Raw genomic sequence first — 20,923 nt, 5'->3', positions numbered from 1 at the left:
GAGGCCCAATTGTGGGGTTTTTAAAGGCAGTGTGGTGAGTCCAGTGACCCGAGGCCCCATTCCTGAGCCTGATGGTGGTGGGTTCGCTGCGTGAGCTCAGACCTGTGGCTGGGCCTCTCCTTCAGAGGAGGAAACGGCACCTCCCGAGAGGGAAGTGAGCATGCCCAGACCTCAGGCAGCTCCAAGAGTCCCTCTGATTCCAGAGTCCGTGTTGGGCCCTTCCTAGGGAGGGACACCCAAGTACCTCTTTTTTACAAACAGTGCCACAGGGCGCACCCTCAGGACAAGGCCCTGTACAGCACCCTCTGGGCTGCCTCTCCAGCCCCACCATGCCCTAGAGCAGGTGTGCTGTTGAGTAACTCGTGGCAGAGACAGGGACCAGCAGAGGCCTTTTGGAGGCTGGGGTGGTGCTGATGGCAAGTGGAGGGGGCCCGAGGCATGCCCAGGAAGGTTGGGCAGGATGTCAGGAGGGGCCTGGGAAGGCAGGTGCTGAATGCCAGGGTTAAGATCACTTGTCTCCACAAATTCTCATGAACTGAAGCCCCAACCAGCAGAGGTCTTGGGCCAGGAGGCCATGGCCAGAATGCTGTCTTAAGGGTCTGGCATCAAGAGTTCCGGGAGGTGGAGAAGGTGGGGCTACCCCTCTGGGACTGGGGTCTTGAGTGGACCTGGTTCCCTGAAGGCTGGTCCCTGACACTCGCTTCAGAACCGCTGTGTGGGTGCTGGTCTGCCCTGTCCCCACACTGTGCCCCGGGTGACTGTGACCATTGTCCTGGTGTGTCCTCAGGAGCGCTCTGCAAGAACACCAGGCTTTCTCCTGCCAGTTCTTTGCTACCCTTGGGCAGAGCCCTTAACTCTCCAGGAATGCAAACTGGGCAGGTGTGGAACTTGCTTGCCCGCGGCTCAGCATTCACCATGAGGCTGCCTCTCCGTCCCCCACTGGCCTGGCCTCTCTCCCCTGATGCCCTTGCCTTGGTCTCTGTTGGGGGGCGGGGTGGTAGTGCATAGGTCAGCCAGGCTGCCCCAACCCGGGCTCATGTCCTGTCTTGGCTCCCTCCTTGTTCTGTGGCCTCAAGACAGTAATGCAGCCCCCCCCCCCCCCACCGGCGGCCGAGGATTAGAGGATGTGCGCGCAGGGCTCAGCCACGACTGGTACTTGGAGGATGTGAATTCAGTGAATGCTGTCACAGGACCCTTCCCCCCTGTGTGGCCAGGCAGGGGGTAGGGGGACTGTGCTTAAGGGCTAGATGCTGGGGGGCATGGCCGTTGGCACCCTTAGGCTTAGGGGCTCTGGGGGGGCCAGGACCCTCTTTCACTGGACCCGCTTGTTGCAGTCCTACCCTATCTCCTCATCTATCCAAGCGTCTCTGGTCCCCTCTGCCCAGGAGCCCTGAAGTCAGCGTTCTCAGCACAGCCTTCTTTACGGCACTCACAGCAGTGCCCCTGCCCTGGCCCCCGCTCTCAGCCCCCGGAGAGTCTTGCTACTTCCGGAAGGAGTTGGGCCAGGAGGGCTTGGGTGCTCCCCCCTCGCCCAGCAGCTCCTGCTTCCTGTCCCACTCCCACGCTCAGTGCAGGGCTTGTTAAGGGAGCCTCAGTCTCCCCGGGCCTTGCTCCTCGATCTGAAAAACGCAGGCCACGTTGGCAGGCAGCTCAGTGGGTGGCGAGGCATGAGTGCTGCCCTCCAGGGAGAAGAGCCTGGGTAGCAGCTTGCCTCCTGGGTGCCTGCTGGGCACTGAGGAATACCCGGGCAAGGGGACCAGCAGGAGGCCGTCCTGCTAGTGGGGAAGGGGTGAGTGGGAGTTGGGCCAGGCCACGTGGGCTCAGACAGTCACCTGCATCACCCCTAGGCCCTGGCCACTTCTGGTGTTCTCTGTGGGTGGTGTCCACCCTCCCAAGGGCGGCTCTCTCCCCCTCAGGAGCCACCTGGCTCCAGGCCTGCTGTGGCTGACTCCCGGCGGCCCCAACTCTCGTGGCTGGGCATCTCTCCTGTTGCCGTCACATACGGGGAGGACCCTGGCGCTTTCACTGTGGCATCCCTGAGTGGATTCTGAGTGGACTTTTTAAACACCTTCTCTCCTCCTCGCCCGCCAAGCCCATTCCTGCCCATCCCACTGCCCCGGCTTCATGCAGTGAGGTGGGAAACGGTCTGGGCCTTGTTGTCTGACCGTGGGTCACACATCCCCCTCCTAGAGCCAGGGCTGTTTGCTCCTGTCAAGGTTGCATGCGCCCATACCGGGTGGAGAGGCAGTGGTCGCCTGCCTCCCCTTCCCCCAGGAGCAGAGAACTGGGGCCCAGACCCTCCCCGGGATTGGCCGTGGGCCACCCTGGCAGTCCCAGGTCACAGGAAAGTGTCCATCATCAGCTGGGCCGCAGGCGGCACAGACAATGCCGGGCTGTCCTGGCCTTCCGCAGCCGAGGGGGACGAGGGTCTGGGAGACAGCGCCGAGAGATCCCTTTATCCCGGGAGGGGCTGGGGCTGGGCCTGCACAGCCCGAGCCTTGTGCAGGCTGCAGGGTCCTAGGCTCCCAGATGCCTGGTGAAGGCATTAGGGCGGGACAAGCTCCGGGGCTTCAGAGGTGATGGTCACCTGTAAGAAAAGGAGAGGGAGGAACAATTTCCCCCATTCGTCACCTGGACTGTTTGCCCAGGCCAGCCCGGCCACTGGGAAAGTCAGAGGCCTGCGTCTCCCCGTTCTCGAGCAGAACACACGTGGGCCGGCTTGCCCGGGCCCGCTGCGAAGGCAGGCTCTGCTGCGCTGGCGAGCAGGCCGCTGGGGTGCGGGAGAGGCATCACCACCCGCGCCTGTCCAAGGGCAGCTTTCCCAAGAACCAGGAAGTGACCGGGGCCACGTTGGCGTCATCACTCTGACCTAAGGACTGGGATGCACTGAACCCAGACCGACTTCTGGGCTCGGGGGCCAGGGCCCTTGCCCCGTGAATCACTCCCACGTGGTCTCCAGAAGGGCCTCTCTTTGCTCTCAGAGCACATGATTTGTTTTGGGGTGGGTGGGAGGGCAGTGGGCTCAGTACACTGAACTAGCGTTGATTTCTGAACGGCCTAGGGGTGGGGCCGGGCCGAATGTCTGGCCTGGGAGGACACAGGCCGCAACCCTCTACGTGGGGAGTGGGGTGAGCAGACGGCCGGAGGAGGCGCAGTGTTGGCAGGGGAAGGGGTTCTCCCATTGTCCAGATGGGCAAACTGAACCCTAGAAACGAAAGCCCTCAGGGTTGGATGTTTTGGGGAGACAGGCAGTGCTGGGGCCCTTCTGGGCTGTGCCACTCAAGCGGTGAGACAGCCGATGACTTCCCTTTGGGAGCCTCTGGCTCCTCCCTCATGCCTGCAGGGTGGGTCGTGGTGCAGTTCAGGGATGACCAGTGTGCCCTCCCCTGCCCCGTGCGTGGTGTCCGCTCCCCTGAAGGTGGCCGCCCTCCCCTGCGACCCGCCAACGGCCCCGCAGCCAACTCGGGCCACCCGCCCCAGCCCTGCTCAGGGTCAGGAGCCGAGGGTCCCTGCCCTGAGAAATGACTTCAGTTTTAGGGGGAAATCATGACAACGAAGTAGCCAGATGGCTGGGAAGCGCTCATGCAGGCCGAGGCCACTGTTTGCGTCCAGCAGAGTCTCAGAGACTGCCCTGTGAAAAAGTGTGAAATATCTCAGTTTTAATACAGTATTGACCACTTGCCGAAATAATATTTTGGATGTTCTAGGTCAAATAAAACAGATTATTAAAATTAATTCCACCTGCTGCTTTTTGATTTTTTAAATGTGGCTACTAGAAGAGTGAAGCCTCCCAACAGGGCTCCTGGCCTGTTTCTGTTGGATGGGGCCGCGCTAGGCCTCAGGCCCAGGGGTTGGCACCTGCTTAAGGAATGAGTCACTGAAGGCCAGGCAGGAAGGCGGGTGCTGTGGAAATAGAGGTGCAGGTGTCCCTGGGCTGGTGGCATTAGGAGGTGCGAGGAGGGCCCCCAGTGGGGAGGTGTCAGACCAAGCCTGGGAACTGCAGGGAGCCAGGTGCTCAGAGGGGGCAGCCAGGGCCTAAAGGCTAGGCCTGGTGGGGCTAGCACCCCGTGTGGCCCGTCACCCAGGACGGTGGATCCCCGTGGGACTGCCTCACCCTACTCAGTGTCCCCCATTTGACCCCTGGCCCTCCCCCTTCCTTCCGGGTAGCCCTTTGGGAGCCTGGTGCTCCCCGGAACTATGCATCCTGTAAACACAGCCCAGGCCCCTGGACTTTGTCAGAGCAGGCGGGGTCCAGCCCTGGTGAGCGCACACCCAAATTCCGAGCAGAGTCAGCGGCTGAAGCTGCTGTGGGGTGGGGAGGCCGCTGGCTGGCTCTCCAGAGACCTCCCTCCAGCCCGCGCTCGCCCCTCTCCTCCTCCCTGCTCGTCTCTTTTGTGCGTGAATTATTGATGCCCCCCCCCTCCCCTGCTGGAGGCTGCTGTGACAGAAGCCCACGGCGGGCGGGAGGCCTGGCTCCAGCAGCCACACCTCTGGCCACCGAAGGCTGCCTGTGCCCACCTGGCGTAGCCGGATGCCCGGCCGAGGTGCTGGGCATGGTGGACCTTCCCGCCTCTCCCCGCCCGCCTTGGGAGCGGCGCGGGTCGCCCACTGGGAGAGGGCGCTGCTGGCCCCGGCCCCAGAGCCCGGTGTGGCGATTGGCGGCTCACACAGAGCCGGGCTTGTGCGGGCTGCGGGGCACTGGCGCCCACATAAGGGCATTGTTTGCTGAGGTAAAAGGGGTTTTTGTCTCCTTCTGGAGACGGGACAGAGGGAGGAACAATTTCCCCCATTCATCGCTAATTCCCCCATGTGAATAGCAGCACATTGCCCCGCGTCAAAATCGATGGGTACAGCAGCCCTTTCCTGCCCGCAGGCGTTTGGGCACAGGTGGCGGGCTCCGGTCCTGCCCGCGAGGGAGCTGCCCTTCCCCAGAGCTGGGGCGGCCTGGCTCTGGGGACACGGTCCGAGGGGCGCACCCCTGGCGCTGGCCCCATGCGGGCCCTTCCCTCTGCCGCCTGCATGGTCACAGCTTGGGGGCAGTCTTGTCCTGCCTCATGCTCCCCGGCTCTGCGGGGTGGGCCTAGGGTGGGGTGTCGGTTCTCGAGGGGCCTCCCGGCAGAGAGCACACATAAGGACCTGGTAGGGACAGAGGCGCCCTGTCAGCTCCAGATCCGGGGCCTCGTCAACCAGAACTCACGCCTGCCCCAAGTGCCCCTCCACTGGCCGCCCGCGCCCCCCAGGCCCCGTTCCTCATCCATGGGCCGGGCCCTTGGTGCCCATGGGGCCAGCTGGGTTCTTTCACAGAGCCATAAAGTGTCGGAGCCCAGAGGGCGTCAGTGGCAACTCCCTGGGCTGCAGATAAGAGGAACCAAGGAGGCGGGCTGTGTCCAAGGTCAAGAGGCAGGGAGGCCCCGCGCCCACGCCCACTCGCCTGGCCTGCTCTTGTTGGGGTCTGGCTGCGTGTCTTTGTCTCTCTGACATCACTTTTGTTTGGAGGGCACCGGGAGGCAGAAGGATCGGGAATGGACCGGAACCTTCTCTGTTCCTTCTTTCCCCGGCGACGGGCTCTCCGGGCCGCGTCCTGTGCTGGGGGATGGCCGGGCTCTGTGGGTCCAGCCACGTCCGGACTGAGCCGGAGGGACACACCTGGGCATTGTGGGCCACGGCGAGGAGAGGACCCGGCTTGGAGTCCACTCCCTCGGCCCTTGCAGGGAAGCACCCTGGATCACCCCGAGACCATAAGCAGACATGCGCGATGCACGCGGTCTCTGACGGACTTCAGCAGCACGGAGGTGATTGTCTCCCACAGTCGGGAGGTCCAGGGCTTGTCTTTGGAGAAATAGGTGAAGGGGTCAGCATGCCAGAGTGGGCCAGGGCCCGAGCAGGGGAGGTCTTGCTGAGAAGATGACCTTTAAGCAAAGTCCTGGGGGGCTCACTGGGGAGGAACAGCAAGCACCAAGGCCCAGAGCACAGCTAGAGTGGGGTGAGTGGCTAGGGGCCACCGGTGCCCCACATACAGTTCAGCAACCTGCCCCGGCTTGGGTCTGGAGGTTTCAGCCCCTGCCCCGGGGCCTTCTAAGCTTTGTCCTTTGAGGCTTCTTCCTTGGGCTCCTTCTTCCAGGAAGCCTCCTCGTCCTGCTCTGCTCCTGCCGTGCCCAGCAGTGGTCTGGAGCTGAGGTGAGACTGGGCTCTGCCATCGGGGGGGCTTCCTGGAAGAGCGGGACGGAGGGGGTGTGGATTGAGGTTCAGAAAGTTTAGGACAGGCTCTTTGGCGCCCACTCTCCTGTCAGACCTTTATGTTTGGTTTCTTGAGCACTGGCGTGTGAACCCCCGAGACAGTGCCCACCCCTGTCTTTTCACCCGTGTCTCCAGTACCCCAGAGGAGGCCTGACACCCATTAGGTGTTACAGGAAGGAGAGAGCAGAAAGGGCCTCTCCCAGGTGCTTCGTCCTCTCCTTTATCCCCTCACTACACCCACCTCAAATTTGTCACCAGGCTGGCCTCTGAGGGGTCCCCAGAAGCCCATGCTGTAGCAGGGAAGCTGGGTGCACAGGAGGTTGGCAGAGCTTTGAAGTGAGAAAGCGTGGGGCCTGAGGGGCCAGGCTTTATAGACCAGGTGTGGTCTGCGCCCGATCCCTCACCCCCGACGGCCCCGCCTGAACGGAACCACGGCTCAAGAAGGCGAAGTAGCCTCTTGAAGGCGGGGTGTGTGTGTGTGTGTGTGTGTGTGTGTGTCTGGTGCCGCGCCCACCACGAAGCCCTTCTGCATTCTGCCTAACACCATGGCTCCCTGGTGGGCACAATGTGGCCCCGTCACCAGGCAGCCCTGCGCAGGGTCCTGGGCAGGCGGCAGCAGCATGAGGGCGGCCTAAGCATCGTGACCCTGACCCTCTTGTCTCGTCTCGGGTGGGCTTGGCCCCGGGAGCACACAGAGCCTGTGCGCTGGGGTCCACTGGCCTGCTCAAGGCTTTGGGGTATTCTTTTGTTTTGTTTTAGAGGGTTTTAAATTTTTTCTTGGTTTTTTCCTCCTTCAGTCTCGGGATTTTGTGTGTGTGGAGGGAGTCAGGGATGTACAGCGGTTGGCCATTTCTGTCGTGCCGTTCAGCAGTTTCATTCACAGTGTGGTGCGTCCAGCAGCGTTGTTTCCAAAATGGGGTTCATCACTCTAAGCAGAAACTCCTTGTCCGTTAAGCAGAAACTCACCATCCGCGCGCCCTCCTGCCAGCCCCCGGCACTCCTCATGTATTTTCTGTCTCCGAAGCGGCCTGTTCTAGGTACTGCGTGTAACTAGACTCATCCGGTGTTTGTCCCATCGTGCTCGTTTCGCTCAGCAGAACGTCTTCAAAGTTCATCCCTGTTGTGGCCAATGTGAGAATTTCATTCATTTTTCGCAGTTGAACAATAGTCCACAGCATGGATAGACCACATTGTTTTATTTCCTCTGGCTCCCAAGGTTTTTTCAAAATGTAAACAATGTTAAGTCAGTCAAGGATGTTTTAAAATCTGGATATTTACCTAATAGCACAGATTTCCAGTTCCTTATGAGAACTTGGACTACACGGCCACACCATGTCCACTCCCGATGGGTCCAGTCTGCCCAGCCCTTCTCTTACCAGGCCAGGGCGGCATCTGAGTAGCAGGAGGTCTGCTGCCATTGGGGCTGGTGCCTGTGTCTCCCTGGCAGAGCATTCCTGGGGCATGGGTGTTGGCAGGCAGCTGGACAGTGGGAGGGGCCCAGGAGCCCCCACTTGTGCATCCTCAGCAGCACCCAAGCCTCTGCCTCTGACATGCTCGTGCCTGCAGAGGCACAGGGCAGAGGGGCCCATCCCTCAGAGGAAAAACCTGGTTGAGGAAGCAGGTAGTTGGGTGTCACTTCTGGGCCCATATAGGGTGTGGCACACAAGGCCATGGGCTGGATGCCCTTGCTGAACGCAGTGGCGACTGGCTCACCATGTGCCAGGCATGGCGCTCATTGACCCAGAGGAAGAAGATAAGGCCCTTCGAAGTCAGGTGAGTGGTCTGGGGAGGGTGCCAGGGTGTGAAGTCATGCCTGTGAGGTGGCTCAGAATGGGCGCCTGCTGGGGCCATAGTTGCTCAGCCAGTTGCCCTCCAGCTCCTCAGCCGCTGCAAAAAAGGGTCCTGAACACCAGGTGTGGGGGCATCTGTGGCAAAAGACCTTGCCTTTGTGAGGGATGGGGAGCTCTCATGACTGATCCTGGACCAGGTGAAGGAGGGACAGGCACCTGACTGGGCTTGGGGCTTCGAGCACCTCCTTCCTAAGGACAGTGGAGGTGGAAGGGGCCAGCCCTGAGGAGGCAGCCCTTGAAGGTGGACTGAGCTGGCAGCAAACATGGCAGCTGGGCATGTGAGGTCCGGCAGCGGCCGGTGTAGCGGGACCTGGGCTGGGAGAGATTGCAGAGGTCGTGGAGCTCTCTGGGGACAGTGGGGACCAGGAAGATTATAGAACCAGGAGCCAATAATTAGGTGGGTTCTGGATAAGGATAGGGGTGTGAACCTGAGGGGGTCCCTGCTGCTGACAAGGCGACTCCTGGAAGCTGGGCAAGGTGGGTGGAGGAAACCAGTGCTTGGCAAGTTGGAGGCCCTTTCCCATGAATCACTTTCCTCATGGTTGGCAGGACTCTGTCCTCGCAGCAGCGCCGCCACCCCCAGGGCTACCGCAGGTTACAGTTACTTCTTTATTTCCCACCCTGGGACAAGGCCGGCGGGCAGTAGGTGCTCCGGAAATACTGCTGGGTAATTTGTTCATTCCACAAACATCTAGACAGGTCCCTGGAGAGCCTGCCAAGTGGTGACTGAGGAGGAAGCAGGGATGGCCAGTGAGGACCCAGGCGTAGCAGGGGCTCGGACCTGCGGGCGCCGAGGCCCCCGGAATGTAGCTGAGCACGGCGTGGGGGGCTGTGGGCAGACGGCGGAGCTGTGGAAGGAGGTGGAGGAGCAGCCTGATCCTTGGGGACCTGCAGCAGCCGAGGGGGAGGGGTGACACTTCTCCAGGCCTTTCCCATCCCCCTTGGCCCCGGCTGTTGGATGGGCAGGCCGGCCCCGCCCCTGGGCAGGCCGGAGGCCGGCGATTGGTTGGGGAGCTGGAGCTGCTCGGTCGCCATGGGGACGCTGGGTGGTGCGCCTGCTCCCGGCTCTCAGCGCCGAGGGCTAAATCTTCGTAATCTACCTGGGTGGGAGGGCGGAGGCGGGACCAGAGAGACCCTGGCGTGGGGAAGAGGCGGTTTGGGATGCGAGTCAGGAGTCACTGTGGCCGCCCCTCCCCCACCCACTCGGGGCAGTGGCCCGAGCTGCTGGGGAACCTGGGCGCACGGGGCACCACCGGACGGTGACCTGGGGAACCCAAGTGTGGCTTCTGACGCTGCCTCTCAGCTGATCAAAAAAGGAGGCAGAGGCTTGTTCGGGAGAGGGGCTGGAATTTGAAAATGTCCAGCGGCTACTCCGTTTGACTTTCTAAATCCCCCTGGCAGTGCTGGGCTCTGCACAGCAGGGGGCGCCCTCGGCAGGACTTTGTGGGGCTGCCAGCTCTTTCAGATACAGGGATACAGACGGAAACCCTGCAGCCCTGGCCCGAGGCCACATGCCCTGCAGAGAGGGCAAGCTGGGGGGTGATGTGCCTGCATAGTCATATCTGGACTGGGCCTGCTTGCAGGAGGAAGTGGGTAACTGGAGCCATCCCTCCCTCAGCAGGCAGAGGAAGGAGAAATTCCAGGGCTTGGTATGGGGACAGGTGCTATAGGGAGAAGGCAAGGCAGTGGTGAGGAAGAGGGGGCCACTGGCTGGAACCCCTGAGTGGAACGGTGCAATCCTAGTAACTGGGGAGAAGGGAGGGCCTGGCTAGGTCCCAGATGGCCTCTGGCATGTCCAAGGACCTCTGGCAGCCAGCAGGCTGGCCAGACGAGCTGTGGCCACTCACTTCCAGGCACTCGGCCTCCCTTGATGTGGCGTTTGTGGGTGTGGCATGCAGACCTCCCAGCCCTGTGCGCTCCAGGGCCAAGTCGCTCCTTTTGGCCCCGAGGCTTTCTGGCAGAGGGACCCTGCCCCCACCTCGGTCTTGGCACCTCCTATGGAGGCAGCAGTGCTCCCCTCCTCCCGGGGACACTCGAGAGGACTTCAGAGGGCAGGTAGTCCTGTGGCTGCCGTGTGGGGGGAGGGCCCACGGTGCTGGGGCGGGACCTCACAGCCAGGCCTCTTGTTCCAGATGACTCCTCCTCCGAGAGTGGCAGTGGCAATGGCTCCTCTACCCTGAACCCGTCCACATCCAGCAGCACACAGGGCGACCCGGCCTTCCCCGAGATGAACGGCAACGGCGCTGTGGCCCCCATGGACTTCACAGCCACCACGGAGGACCAGCCCATCAACCTGTGTGACAAGCTCCCACCAGGAACGGCGCTCAGCACACCCTCCTATCCCTCGGATGGCTGCGGCACGGATGGGCTGCGGAGCCGCGTCAAGTACGGAGTGAAGACCACCCCTGAGGTGTGTGGGGTGGTGGGAGGCCAAAATGTAAGCTTAGGTAGCCGGAGTTGTGACACCAAGACAGGACGGTGGCCGTGGCTGCTCTGCTGTCATTTTCCTGAGGAGGCTCTAGGAGGAGAGAACGCTCAGTGTGGGGCCTGCAGTGAGGCCCTCGCTTCTGAGTTTGGATCTCCCCCTTCTGTCAAGTGAGATTATGGCTCCTGCCTGGTGGAGGCAGTAGGGAGGTGTGGCCTGTTCCTCCTCCCCAGAACCCTCGGTGGCATTCTGCGCAGGAGCCCAAGGCCGCTCATTACCCGACTACTCGGTGTGCCTGGCCCCCTTTGCAGGCGGTGTGGGAGAAGGGTGAGGCCTTTGAGGGCCCAGGGATGAGGGTGTGGGAAACTCCTCAGTACACCAGGTTGGTGGGGGTGACAGATGCCCCTGGCATTGCTCCTGTTTTCTGGGGCCTCCCCTTACATGTCTACAAGCCGCCTCCAGCCCACTGAGGTCTCCTGCTGAGGTGCTGGGCAGCACTGGGCACGTGAGCACTACTAGGCACGAGTTCTCCTGCCGGGGCTGAGAGGCCAGAGGTACCATCTCAGAGTCCTGCACCTCTGGGCTCCAGCCACGCACCCCTGCCTGGGCCTGTTTCCTCTTCCGTAGAGAGGGTGGGTGGGTGCCAGTGCTGGCCTGGGACGGCGTGTGTCATGCGAGAGTTCTGTACAGACGGGTGAGCTCAGTTGTCACTGTGTGTCTGAGCTCAGGCTGTGGGGCCAGTATGTGAGACAGGGGATGGCACCAGGAGCAGGCAGAGCTGTTTCTGTGGTGAGCCAGAAGCTGGAGAGGGTGAGTTTGCCGCCACGGTCTCAGGCCACACGTGTGAGCCAAGGAAGTAAGCTGAGAGCATGAATTAGCCGATCTCTTAGTTGCTGTCTCCTCTGATCTGGCAGAGGTTTTGGCTAAGGAGCAGCTTGGGTATGTGACTTGTCCTGGGCCCGGGGGACTCTTGACTCTCCCTTGCAAGTGTAGCACAGCCCAGTGGGAAGTCAGATGACCTGATAGGGTTGACCCCTATGGGTGTGGTAACAGGAGGCCCAGTGGTGGCAACCACTACGGGCCTGGGCACCAATGCCCATCTTCTGCCATCTCTCAGTCAGAGCTGTGGTCGCCTCCCAGGTGACCACGTGGCCACATTCTAAGGAGCTTGGGGGCAGAGATAGCATCCCCAGGACACAGCTAGTCAGGGGCCCAGTGAGTGAAACCAGGCTGCAAATTTTCTAAAAGGCAGTGAGCGGTCTTAGAGAATCTGTCCAGAGCAGGGTAGCGGGACGGAAACTGAGGCATAAGGGCTGAAAAAAGATGGAGAAAGCAGGGAGCTGGGAAGTGCTCCAAGGCGAGAGAGGAGCAGGGCCGAGCTGGTAGGGTGCGAGTGAAGGGCTGGGTCCCTTCATTGCTGTAGGCCAGGTGATGGCCCGTGGGCCTGGTTCCCTTCCCCCCTTTCTACACCTGCACTCTGCATCGGGGCCACGGTGTCTTTGTGGGAGGTGGCAGACACGAGAAGCCCAGCTCGGGAGCCTGAGGAACACTTTGCCTAATGGCCCCGTCGCCTTGGCTGGCTCCCTGTCCCAGCCCATCTGTTCCTCCTCCCCGACAGACAGCACACGCCTGCTTTCCTGACAGCTCGGTTGTCAACCCAAGGTTGCAGCCCCTGGGGATCCGGGAGGAAAACCTCGAAGCCAGAACAGATGTTGGCAGAACCCAAAGGGGCTGGCTGGCGGTGGGCACTGCCATCGAGTACACCAACACCCCGTACCCGGTGCCAGGCGTGTGCTGTGCAGGCAGTTCCTCCTCAGCCACCCGAGGAGGGTGGGGGCATCACCGATGTCCCCACTTCACAGATGAAGGAAGCGGGGCGGGGACTTGCTGGAGCTCACAGATGTGGCTCATGGGGCAGCCGCATGTGCTCGTCATCCAGTCCCCAGGCTCCCCGTGGCATTTGGAGACCAAGAGGTGGTGGTGGGCAGCCACCTGGCCTGACACTCCACCCCTCGCCCTCAGTCTCCCCCCTATAGCTCGGGAAGCTACGATTCCATCAAAACCGAGGTCAGTGGCTGCCCTGAGGACCTAACAGTGGGCCGGGCCCCCACAGCAGATGACGACGACGACGACCACGATGACCACGAGGACAATGACAAGATGAACGACTCTGAGGGCATGGACCCCGAGCGCCTCAAGGCCTTCAACGTGAGCACCGGTGAAGAGCGGGCGGGGACGGGGCCCTCAGCCATGGCCAGCTCCCCCCATCCCATGGCCCGTGTCTCCCACAGATGTTTGTGCGTCTCTTTGTGGACGAGAACCTGGACCGCATGGTGCCCATATCCAAGCAGCCCAAGGAGAAGATCCAGGCCATCATCGAGTCCTGCAGCCGGCAGTTTCCTGAGTTCCAGGAGCGGGCCCGCAAGCGCATTCGCACGTACCTCAAGTCCTGCCGTCGCATGAAGAAGAACGGCATGGAGATGGTGAGCCCCACCCCTGCCCTCTGCCCTGCCACTGACCTTCAGCCACAACCTGCAACTCCTGGGCGACCCCCAGGACCCTTTATGCACAAACCTCCTAGTGACCCTGGAAACAGGCACCGTGACTCTGATTTTCAGAGGGCACGGAGGCCCAAAAAGATTGCCCAGCATGATTGATAGGGCTTTGGAACCAGAACCCCAGCCCTGCATCACCCGCACTCTAAGGCAGGGTCTCTGTTCAAGTGCCAACGCTGAATCCATCCCTGTTTTGCCTGCAGACCAGACCCACACCTCCCCACCTGACCTCGGCCATGGCAGAAAACATCCTGGCAGCTGCCTGTGAGAGCGAGACGAGAAAAGCAGCCAAAAGGATGCGCCTGGAGATCTACCAGCCCTCGCAGGTAGCAGGGCTCACCCCCTGGGGAGATGAGAGGTGGTCACCGATCATTCCACAGACATGGGGGTGCCTCGTGTATGGCAGTAGAGGGCAGTGCTCAACTAGTGCCTGAGCTAAGATGGGCAGCTGTGACTGGGGCGGTGGGGCAAGCCAGAGGAGCCCCCTCAAACAGACCCTGCAGACCTAGGGAGTCTGGACGTCAGCCAGAGGGCCCTTCCCATTGAGCAGGAGGGTCAAATCTAGGCCCACCCCCCCAACACCACCACAGGAAGGTGAACAGAGCAGGTGGGGCCTGGGCACGCAACCAGGGAGCAGGAGCAGAAAAGCCTTCCATTGAGCCAGCCACAGCATAGGCTCCCAGGAACTCTGGGGCTCTAGCCTTCATATACCCTGTCCAGGGACAGGGGTGAGGACTTGCTGCCCCTTCGGTTCTCCAGCTCCTTCCTCCCCCTCTGCAGGACGAGCCCATAGCCCTAGACAAGCAGCACTCCCGGGACTCTGCAGCCATCACCCACTCCACCTACTCACTGCCAGCCTCCTCCTACTCCCAGGACCCTGTGTATGTCAACGGTGGCCTCAATTACAGTTACCGCGGTTACGGGGCCTTGGGCAGCAACCTGCAGCCCCCTGCCTCCCTCCAAACAGGAAATCACAGTAATGGTGAGTAGGGGAGACCCGGGCTTCCAGACCAGCCCCCAGCTGGGTCTGCACTACAGACTCAGGGAAGGGGGTCGGGCAGGTGGGGAAGAGGCCGGTGAGACGGAGCGACTCCCTCGTGGCACAGGGACACTCTCATTTCATCATCTTAGCCAGACCTTAGATTGGAAGGTGAGGAAAACTTCAACTTCCGACCTTTGGGCTTGCTCTATTGCTTCATTCCCTGCACGGTGGCGCCTCTGTCTGGTTCCACTCGCCCTAAGGGCACCTGAGAGCACTGAGCTCCTGCCATGGCGCTGCTCTCCACATCCCCACTGTAGACCCGTGCTGACCAAGACTATGAGATGGTGATTGGCCCAGGTCACACACAGCTGGTGGCGGTGCCAGTATTTGGCCCAGTTCAGATGCAGCCCAGCTCACCTGACTCACTTGTGAGATGAAGGTTCAGTCAGCCCTTGCCTCGCAGTGGAGCTCCCTCTAGATCACCCCTGGCAACACTAAACAGGCATCCCCCTACTGTGCCCCATAGGCTGGTGCTTCCCTAACTGATATCCCTGTACCATCGCCCCAGGCAACTCTGATGCAGAGACGACACAGACCAGTATTGGAGAAACTGTTTCCTAAAAGATACATATACCTCCCTGTGGAGCTGGGTGCTGCCTGAGAGATACCAGAGTGGGGCCTCAGGCCCATGCACACCAAGGCAGCGGTGGTGGGGGCTGGGTCTTCTGGGCTGGAGAGCAGCAGGGGGATTTTAGGGCCTCTTGGATCAGACACTTGAATTTTGTTGTGTGCGCAGTGGGAGCCATTGACAGGTTTTAAGCAAAAGAGGGTCATGAATTATGCTATTTGCCCTTGTAGTGAGAAGATTTGAACAGGGGAGGGCAGGAGGCAGCTGCAATGTGCTCTGGGATCGCTCAAAGGCCAGGGGCTGAGAGGAAGAGCTGAGGATAACACCCAGTTGCTATGTGAGTAGGCTAGAAGGCACTGCCCACAGGCCAGGGAACCCTGGTTCTAGGTGCTGGCCGAACGTGTCTGAGAATTCCTCTAGCCTTGCCCTTGGCTGCAGGAGACCCCCTCACTGTGCTGAGCAGTAAGGGAGGAGGCTGGTCCCTACCCAGCCCCCATGGTAGAAAGCCCAGGCACCTTCCACTCATCTTGTTCCCCACTGCCAGGAAATAAGTTCAGGTCCTAGGAAGATTCCCGCCTGGGCTTAACTCTCATCCCTCCCTAATGCCTCTTAACCTAAAATAAGAGGCTGCCTGGCCCTAATCCCTGAGGCGGAGGCCAGAGTGGCTGACTGCGGTGAGAGGCGGCAGGCTGCTTTCCTTCCATCCAACAGCCCTGCTAAATGGGGACTCGGTGTGTCTGAGGACAGGTTCCAGGGCAGGGAGGTTAGAACCCCCATTATATGTGGGGAGGTCTGGGACCCAGTGGTGGCAGTAGCAACCAGATCTTCCTTTGAGGGGGCAGCGCTGCCCCCGTGCTTCTCAAGCAGATTCGTGGTCATTTAACTCCTCGCCGAGGCAGCCTGTGAGCTTGGAGCCGAGAGCTTAGGATAAAGGACAATGGTTGTGTGGCTGCAGGGGCCCCCGGCCCCACTGCCTTCCCAGCAGGTGCCCTTTAAATGATTGGTCAGATGGCACTTTGGATGGACAGCCCTATTATTGTTCCGGCTCCTCACTTTGCTCATTACATTGTCATCTGGAGATGCAAATCAAATCAGCTTAGATAGAACTTGGGCTGTGCCGGTATTCCTGGGGTGCTGCTCAACTTATGCCCGTTTCTCTCCCTCCAGCAACCACCCAAGTGTCTGCCTGTAATAGAGCCTATGGGAAGAAGTCCCCAGAGCAGACTGGCTGTAGGAAAAAGGGACATTCTTCTGTCCAGGCTGGAGCTACAGCAGAGGCGAGGACAACTCTGAGCATAGGAGTGAACAGGATGACTTAGGGGTAGAGGAAGGAAAGAGGAACCCCAGGGCCCTCTAACTATGGCAGGTAGCTCTAGCCTTCCTCTGCTGTCCCCAGGCATGGTCTGCAGGGGACCAGATCTCCTGCTGTCTTCTCTGTCCAGCCCTAGTTGCACCCCCGCAGGAGCCAGCATCGGATCCTGCTCCCAGCCTGTCCCAGTAGCCCATTTGGCCACCTACATGGGCGTCAGTCACCTGCTTGGCTGCTGTTCTCAGCAAGTCACAGTCCCTTCCATCAAGTGGCAGCTCTTCCCGCCTGTGTTTTGTTTTAACATACTTGACTCTTAAGTCCAAGGGCCCTCTTCAGCGAGCCAGTTCCTAGGACCTCCTTGACATCCATGTTCTCTGGCCAGAGAGGAAATAACTCCATGTGACAAAGTGTCCCATCTTAGACTCCAACTTCCTTCCCCATTTGGGGCTGCACCAGCTTCCTTTTAGCAGCAGCCATTTCCATAATTTCTTCCAGCATGTTATTTCTGGTCTAGATGTTTCCAATGATAAGAACTTACTCATCTCTATGGCAGGCATGAAACCTGCCACTGTAAATGCAACAGTGAGTGAGAAGGGCTTTCAGAAGCTGTGGTGTGGCGGGGAGACAGCTGGTAACCAAGAGCAGCAGCCTCACATACCAGCATAAGAGCCTCTGCAGACTCGGGGTAAGGGCAGGGAGCGGGGAAACCAAGCAGGCTGAGTCAGAGCAGGCTTCCAAGGGAAGTTCCAGTTCCCACACCCCAGACCCTCACTTCTTAGCTGTTTTCTTTCCAAACACCTCTCAAGAATGCTTTTCAAATTTCTGTAGCTTCCCTGTCTCCTGGGAGCCCATTCAAAAGCCCTGAAGCCTGTCTGAAGCCCTTTCCCAGGGGGCCTCCCCCTCTCCCCCCCAGGCTGTGAGGGTTTCAATCATGGCTCAGCCTCCCAAGTCTCCTCCTGTTGCAGACAGGGGAGCTGATGCTTGGGGAAGTTAAAATAATTGCCTGTGGAGTTGCTCCAAAGCCAGCGGCCCACCCCATGGAGTTGCTTGGGAAAGGGGAAGAGGAAATGGGACCTGGTGAACACCCCCCCCCCCCACCCCCTAGTATGTTCCAGCAGATACCTGGCTCCTCTTCGCCACCATCCCAAGGCACAGGGGAGGTGATCTAGCCAGATACCACCTCTGGGTCCTGAGGTGACCCTTCCCACACTCCCGTGCCCCAGCGACTTAACCTTCTCCTCATTCAGGCACAAAGAACTTAAAAAAGACAGGGGTATTTGAGGTGTTGCAGCTTATCAGCTTAATACCCCACCCCTTCCTCAAGCATGCACTGTAGGGGTATGGTCGGTCCATCCTCTACCTCTTTCCCATGCTAGGCAGGGCTAGTTCTATCCAGCTGGACAGAAGCCCCCTCCTTGTCCAAGCACACATACGGGTGTTTCTGTTTCTGGCCTGTGACTCCACTGTGGACTCCCGGGCTTTCTACTCACGCATTCTTCTTGGGACACGACGCCCCAAGATGCAGCAGTGTCTCGAACACCATCTTCCCTGTTGGGGACAGGGGGAGGGAACAGCACACACCTGCACCAACCCAGACACACTGACAGCTCTCCTCCCAGGGCTAGCCCCATGCTTCCTCGCAGGCCTGCCAGTTCTGCCCACCATGTTGGGGAGTCAGGGAAGTCCCTTTACCTCAAGGCTGCCGCCTCACCTGGAGACCGGAGCCAGGACTGTGCCTTTTTGGGGGGTGTACCATCAACCGGCCAGTTCTTAGAAAGCAGTAGAGGTGTGATCAGCACTGGGGAACAAAAGGTAAGCACCCCACTCTGCCCAATACCAAAACGTACGCCTTTGTCTCATGCCAGCCTATCCTAGATGCGCAGCTGCTGAGCACACCTCACATTTGCCATGTGATCTCGGGCATGCTTCGCCCACCTGTCACACGATGGTAGTCTCCTTCCTCGCAGGACCACTCTGAGGGTTCACAGAGCACCCCATGTCTTATCTGTTGGTATCAGGCCCCATTCTAGGCTCTAGGGATACAACCTTGGAGACAGAACAGGGCCTCAGGCAGGCCCCCGTAAAGAGTGTCACCTCCCAGAAGCCACTCCCTACCGTCCCTCATTCTCCCCCCTCTCCACAGGGCCCACAGACCTCAGCATGAAAGGTGGGGCCTCCACCACCTCCACAACGCCCACGCCCACACCCTCCAGCAACAGCACCAGCAGGACCATGCCCACCGCCCAGCTCAGCCCCACGGAGATCAGCGCTGTGCGGCAGCTCATCGCCGGTTACCGAGAGTCCGCCGCCTTCCTGCTGCGCTCTGCAGACGAACTGGAAAACCTCATTTTACAGCAGAACTGACCCCAGCGGCACCTGGAGTGCACTGCCCTAGGGGAAGGAGGTTGTTCTGCCCTGGACCTGGCTTCCTGCCTCACCAGTTGGTACATTTTGATTTTTGAAAGAGGTGGGATCCAAAAGAGCTGTTTCTAGCCACACTCCAAGCACCTGAGACTTTGGGCACAAGGACACTTTTTTTTTGGAATCTCACCACACGGGTGCTCTGACCTGCTTGGAAGAGGCCAGTGGAGCAGCTTTGGAAGGGCTGGGACTCCCCTGACAAGTGCTGGGGCCGCAGCTCTATTTAGAATCATCTTCGTGGACCCTGATGTTAGAATCCCACCCCCAGATAATTACCTTTCAAGTCTTAGGTGAGCAGAATTGCATATTTATTGAGAAAAACAAAGTGGACCCTTTCTTCCTCTCCCCTTAGTAATTTATTTTTCTGAAAATGGATTCTTTTGTGTTTGTACAGATTGCCAGTCTGTGTCTGTCTGATCAGAAGGATATATATCCCTGTGACCTAACATTCCATATCACTACACTGGCGAGGGTGGGGTGGGGTGGGGTGGGTGCCGGGCTGGCTGTCCCTCTTGATTGCTCAGCACCGCCAAGTAGGAGGACCTCACCCACACCCACTGCAAAGCAAAAACAAACTGCTCCCCCCACTCCACAGAAGCCCCAGTCACACGGTCACCTGTATTCTACCTCACACTCCAGCATGGGCTTTTTCCAGGATGTGCCCTGAGCCTGTTCTGAATGGCAGTCTCCCCAACTCCCTCACACGATGTGTCTGCCTGGGAGGTAAGTCCAGATTGGTGACCAGGAGCTGGAGCCTAGGGAGGGCCCGTCCCTTATAAGCAGCAGCTTGCAGTCCCCTGACCCCAGACCTCTCTCAGCTGCTGGGAGACCGCAACCAATCTGCAGGACCCTGCCCCCAGGGAGCCAGGTCCAAACACTTCTGTGCACAGCCCCAGTGCCCACAGACACCTGCAGGGAAGGACCCGTGTCTTCAGGGTAAGCCCCTGGCTGTTAGGCAGCCACCAAACAGGAAAGAAAGCTTTGAGACCTGGGAAGACTGCAGCTCTCGACCCCTACCCCCGTGGTTAGAGTAAAGGGACCATCAACAGTAGTGGAGAAGCCACTTGGGTTCTACTAGGATAGCCTTCCTCTGGGAGGACCAGTCCTAGAAGAAACCCATAATCCCTGGAGTGTGAAAACGGGCAAAAAGAAAAAGCCGGCCTGGTTTCCTTCCTCCCTGATAGGCACTTCCTCTTGCTCAGTGCAATACCTTACCAGTGCTGCTAAAACCAGGGATTCGCCCAGACCTCAGAAGGCCCACAGGGCCTCTCCGAGCAACACTCCGTAGCCATGGCAGCAGCTGTCTGCTGCCCGCCCCTGCCCAGAGCTGGCAGAAGCCCTCTGTTGCCTTTCCTCCCTCAGAGCAAAGAGGCCCCAGGGGAGCCAGGGCCAAGTGGACCCTAGGACAGCCACAGAGCCACTTGATCCCAGAGCAGGCACCCCTTCCCAAACCAGCTTTTCTGCAGCCAACTGCCTCCTGGCACTGGCAGACCCTCAGGAGGAGTGGGGAAAGGGCTCTAATGTGGATGCCCCCAACCCTGCCTCAGACCCATGACTGAGCTGTGGGCCCCAGATCCAGAACCTGCAAGGTAGGATGTCCCACCCCATGCTTAAGTTTCAGCCACAAGAGGTTGGGGGTGGTCTTATTTCTCAAGTGGCCTCCAACATCCCACCCAGCCACACCACCTCTGCCTTCCATCCCGGGCCTCTGTCAGGACCAGGACACCCAAGACTTGCCCTTAACACAGCACAAAGTCCAGTGCCCAAGGCCCCTTCCACACCCCTGCCATCAACACGTCCAGCCCCCACCTGCTCAGTACCACCCCCGGATGTTTGAACTTTGTGTAAATATTTATTTTTGTGTGTGAACAATACTACAAAGTAATCAGTAGATCCTTTGCAAAATGTTACCCCAGGCAATTTGTGAAAATCTTAAATGTTAAAAACTGGCAGAGACAATCGCCGCCTTAGAATTCTTGACAACAATTGCTTAATATGTCATCTCTCCTCCCGGAGACAGGACCCAGCCCAGGCACAAACGGTTCTAATTTCTTAACAGACAGGAGTGAGAAAGACTGGGGGAAGGAGCTTTCATCACCAACCCACACGAGGGATTTCTAGATCTAAAGATCAGTATAAGCTACAGTTTGAAGTCATGTTATTCCAAGTTCAAGCTGTCCTGACCGACCACTTTCAGCCTGCCTTAGTACTGCAGCGAGAGTGTAGGTTTAAATTTTAAAGAGAAAGGAAAGGAATGCCAGTGGTAAAAGTCCATGGGGGCTCCCAGTGGCCCATCCAGGACAGATTCTGCCATGTTGACCCCACCTCTTGGTGGGCTCCTTCCCAGTGAAGCTACACATGAAGCCCTGGTAATGGCAGAATCAGGAGCAAGTTACTATGTGGAAACAGGTTTCAATTAGCTAGTTCAGTCAGGGAACTTGTTCTGTTTTGCTTTTGTTTTAAAAGATGCAGCTTCAACCCTTCCCTCTCCTGACTTGGAGAGCACCAAAGAGCTG

At 59.4% G+C, this 20,923-nt stretch overlaps 1 protein-coding gene across 2 annotated transcripts in view; it reads left to right on the top strand.

Annotated features, from left to right (window-relative positions):
* The window catches only part of NOL4L (nucleolar protein 4 like), a gene marked incomplete at both ends in the record, with an annotated part of 120,343 nt that extends 101,993 nt beyond the window's left edge, over positions 1 to 18,350 (top strand). Inside the window, 6 exons of one of the 2 annotated variants that reach the window (XM_084246810.1) lie at positions 10,220 to 10,479; positions 12,535 to 12,720; positions 12,804 to 12,995; positions 13,271 to 13,393; positions 13,848 to 14,049; positions 18,130 to 18,350. In XM_084246810.1, the coding sequence (XP_084102936.1) occupies positions 10,220 to 10,479; positions 12,535 to 12,720; positions 12,804 to 12,995; positions 13,271 to 13,393; positions 13,848 to 14,049; positions 18,130 to 18,350 (1,184 nt within the window). Of the gene's footprint in view, positions 1 to 10,219; positions 10,498 to 12,534; positions 12,721 to 12,803; positions 12,996 to 13,270; positions 13,394 to 13,847; positions 14,050 to 18,129 lie in introns of both variants that reach the window. The other variant, XM_084246809.1, reaches the window with a different exon arrangement.
* Between the last annotated feature and the right edge of the window lie 2,573 nt (positions 18,351 to 20,923).

The sequence above is a fragment of the Talpa europaea genome, assembly GCF_964194135.1.
Source record: "Talpa europaea genome assembly, chromosome: 11".
NCBI lineage: Eukaryota > Metazoa > Chordata > Mammalia > Eulipotyphla > Talpidae > Talpa > Talpa europaea.
This window is presented reverse-complemented; position numbering and strand designations above follow the sequence as displayed.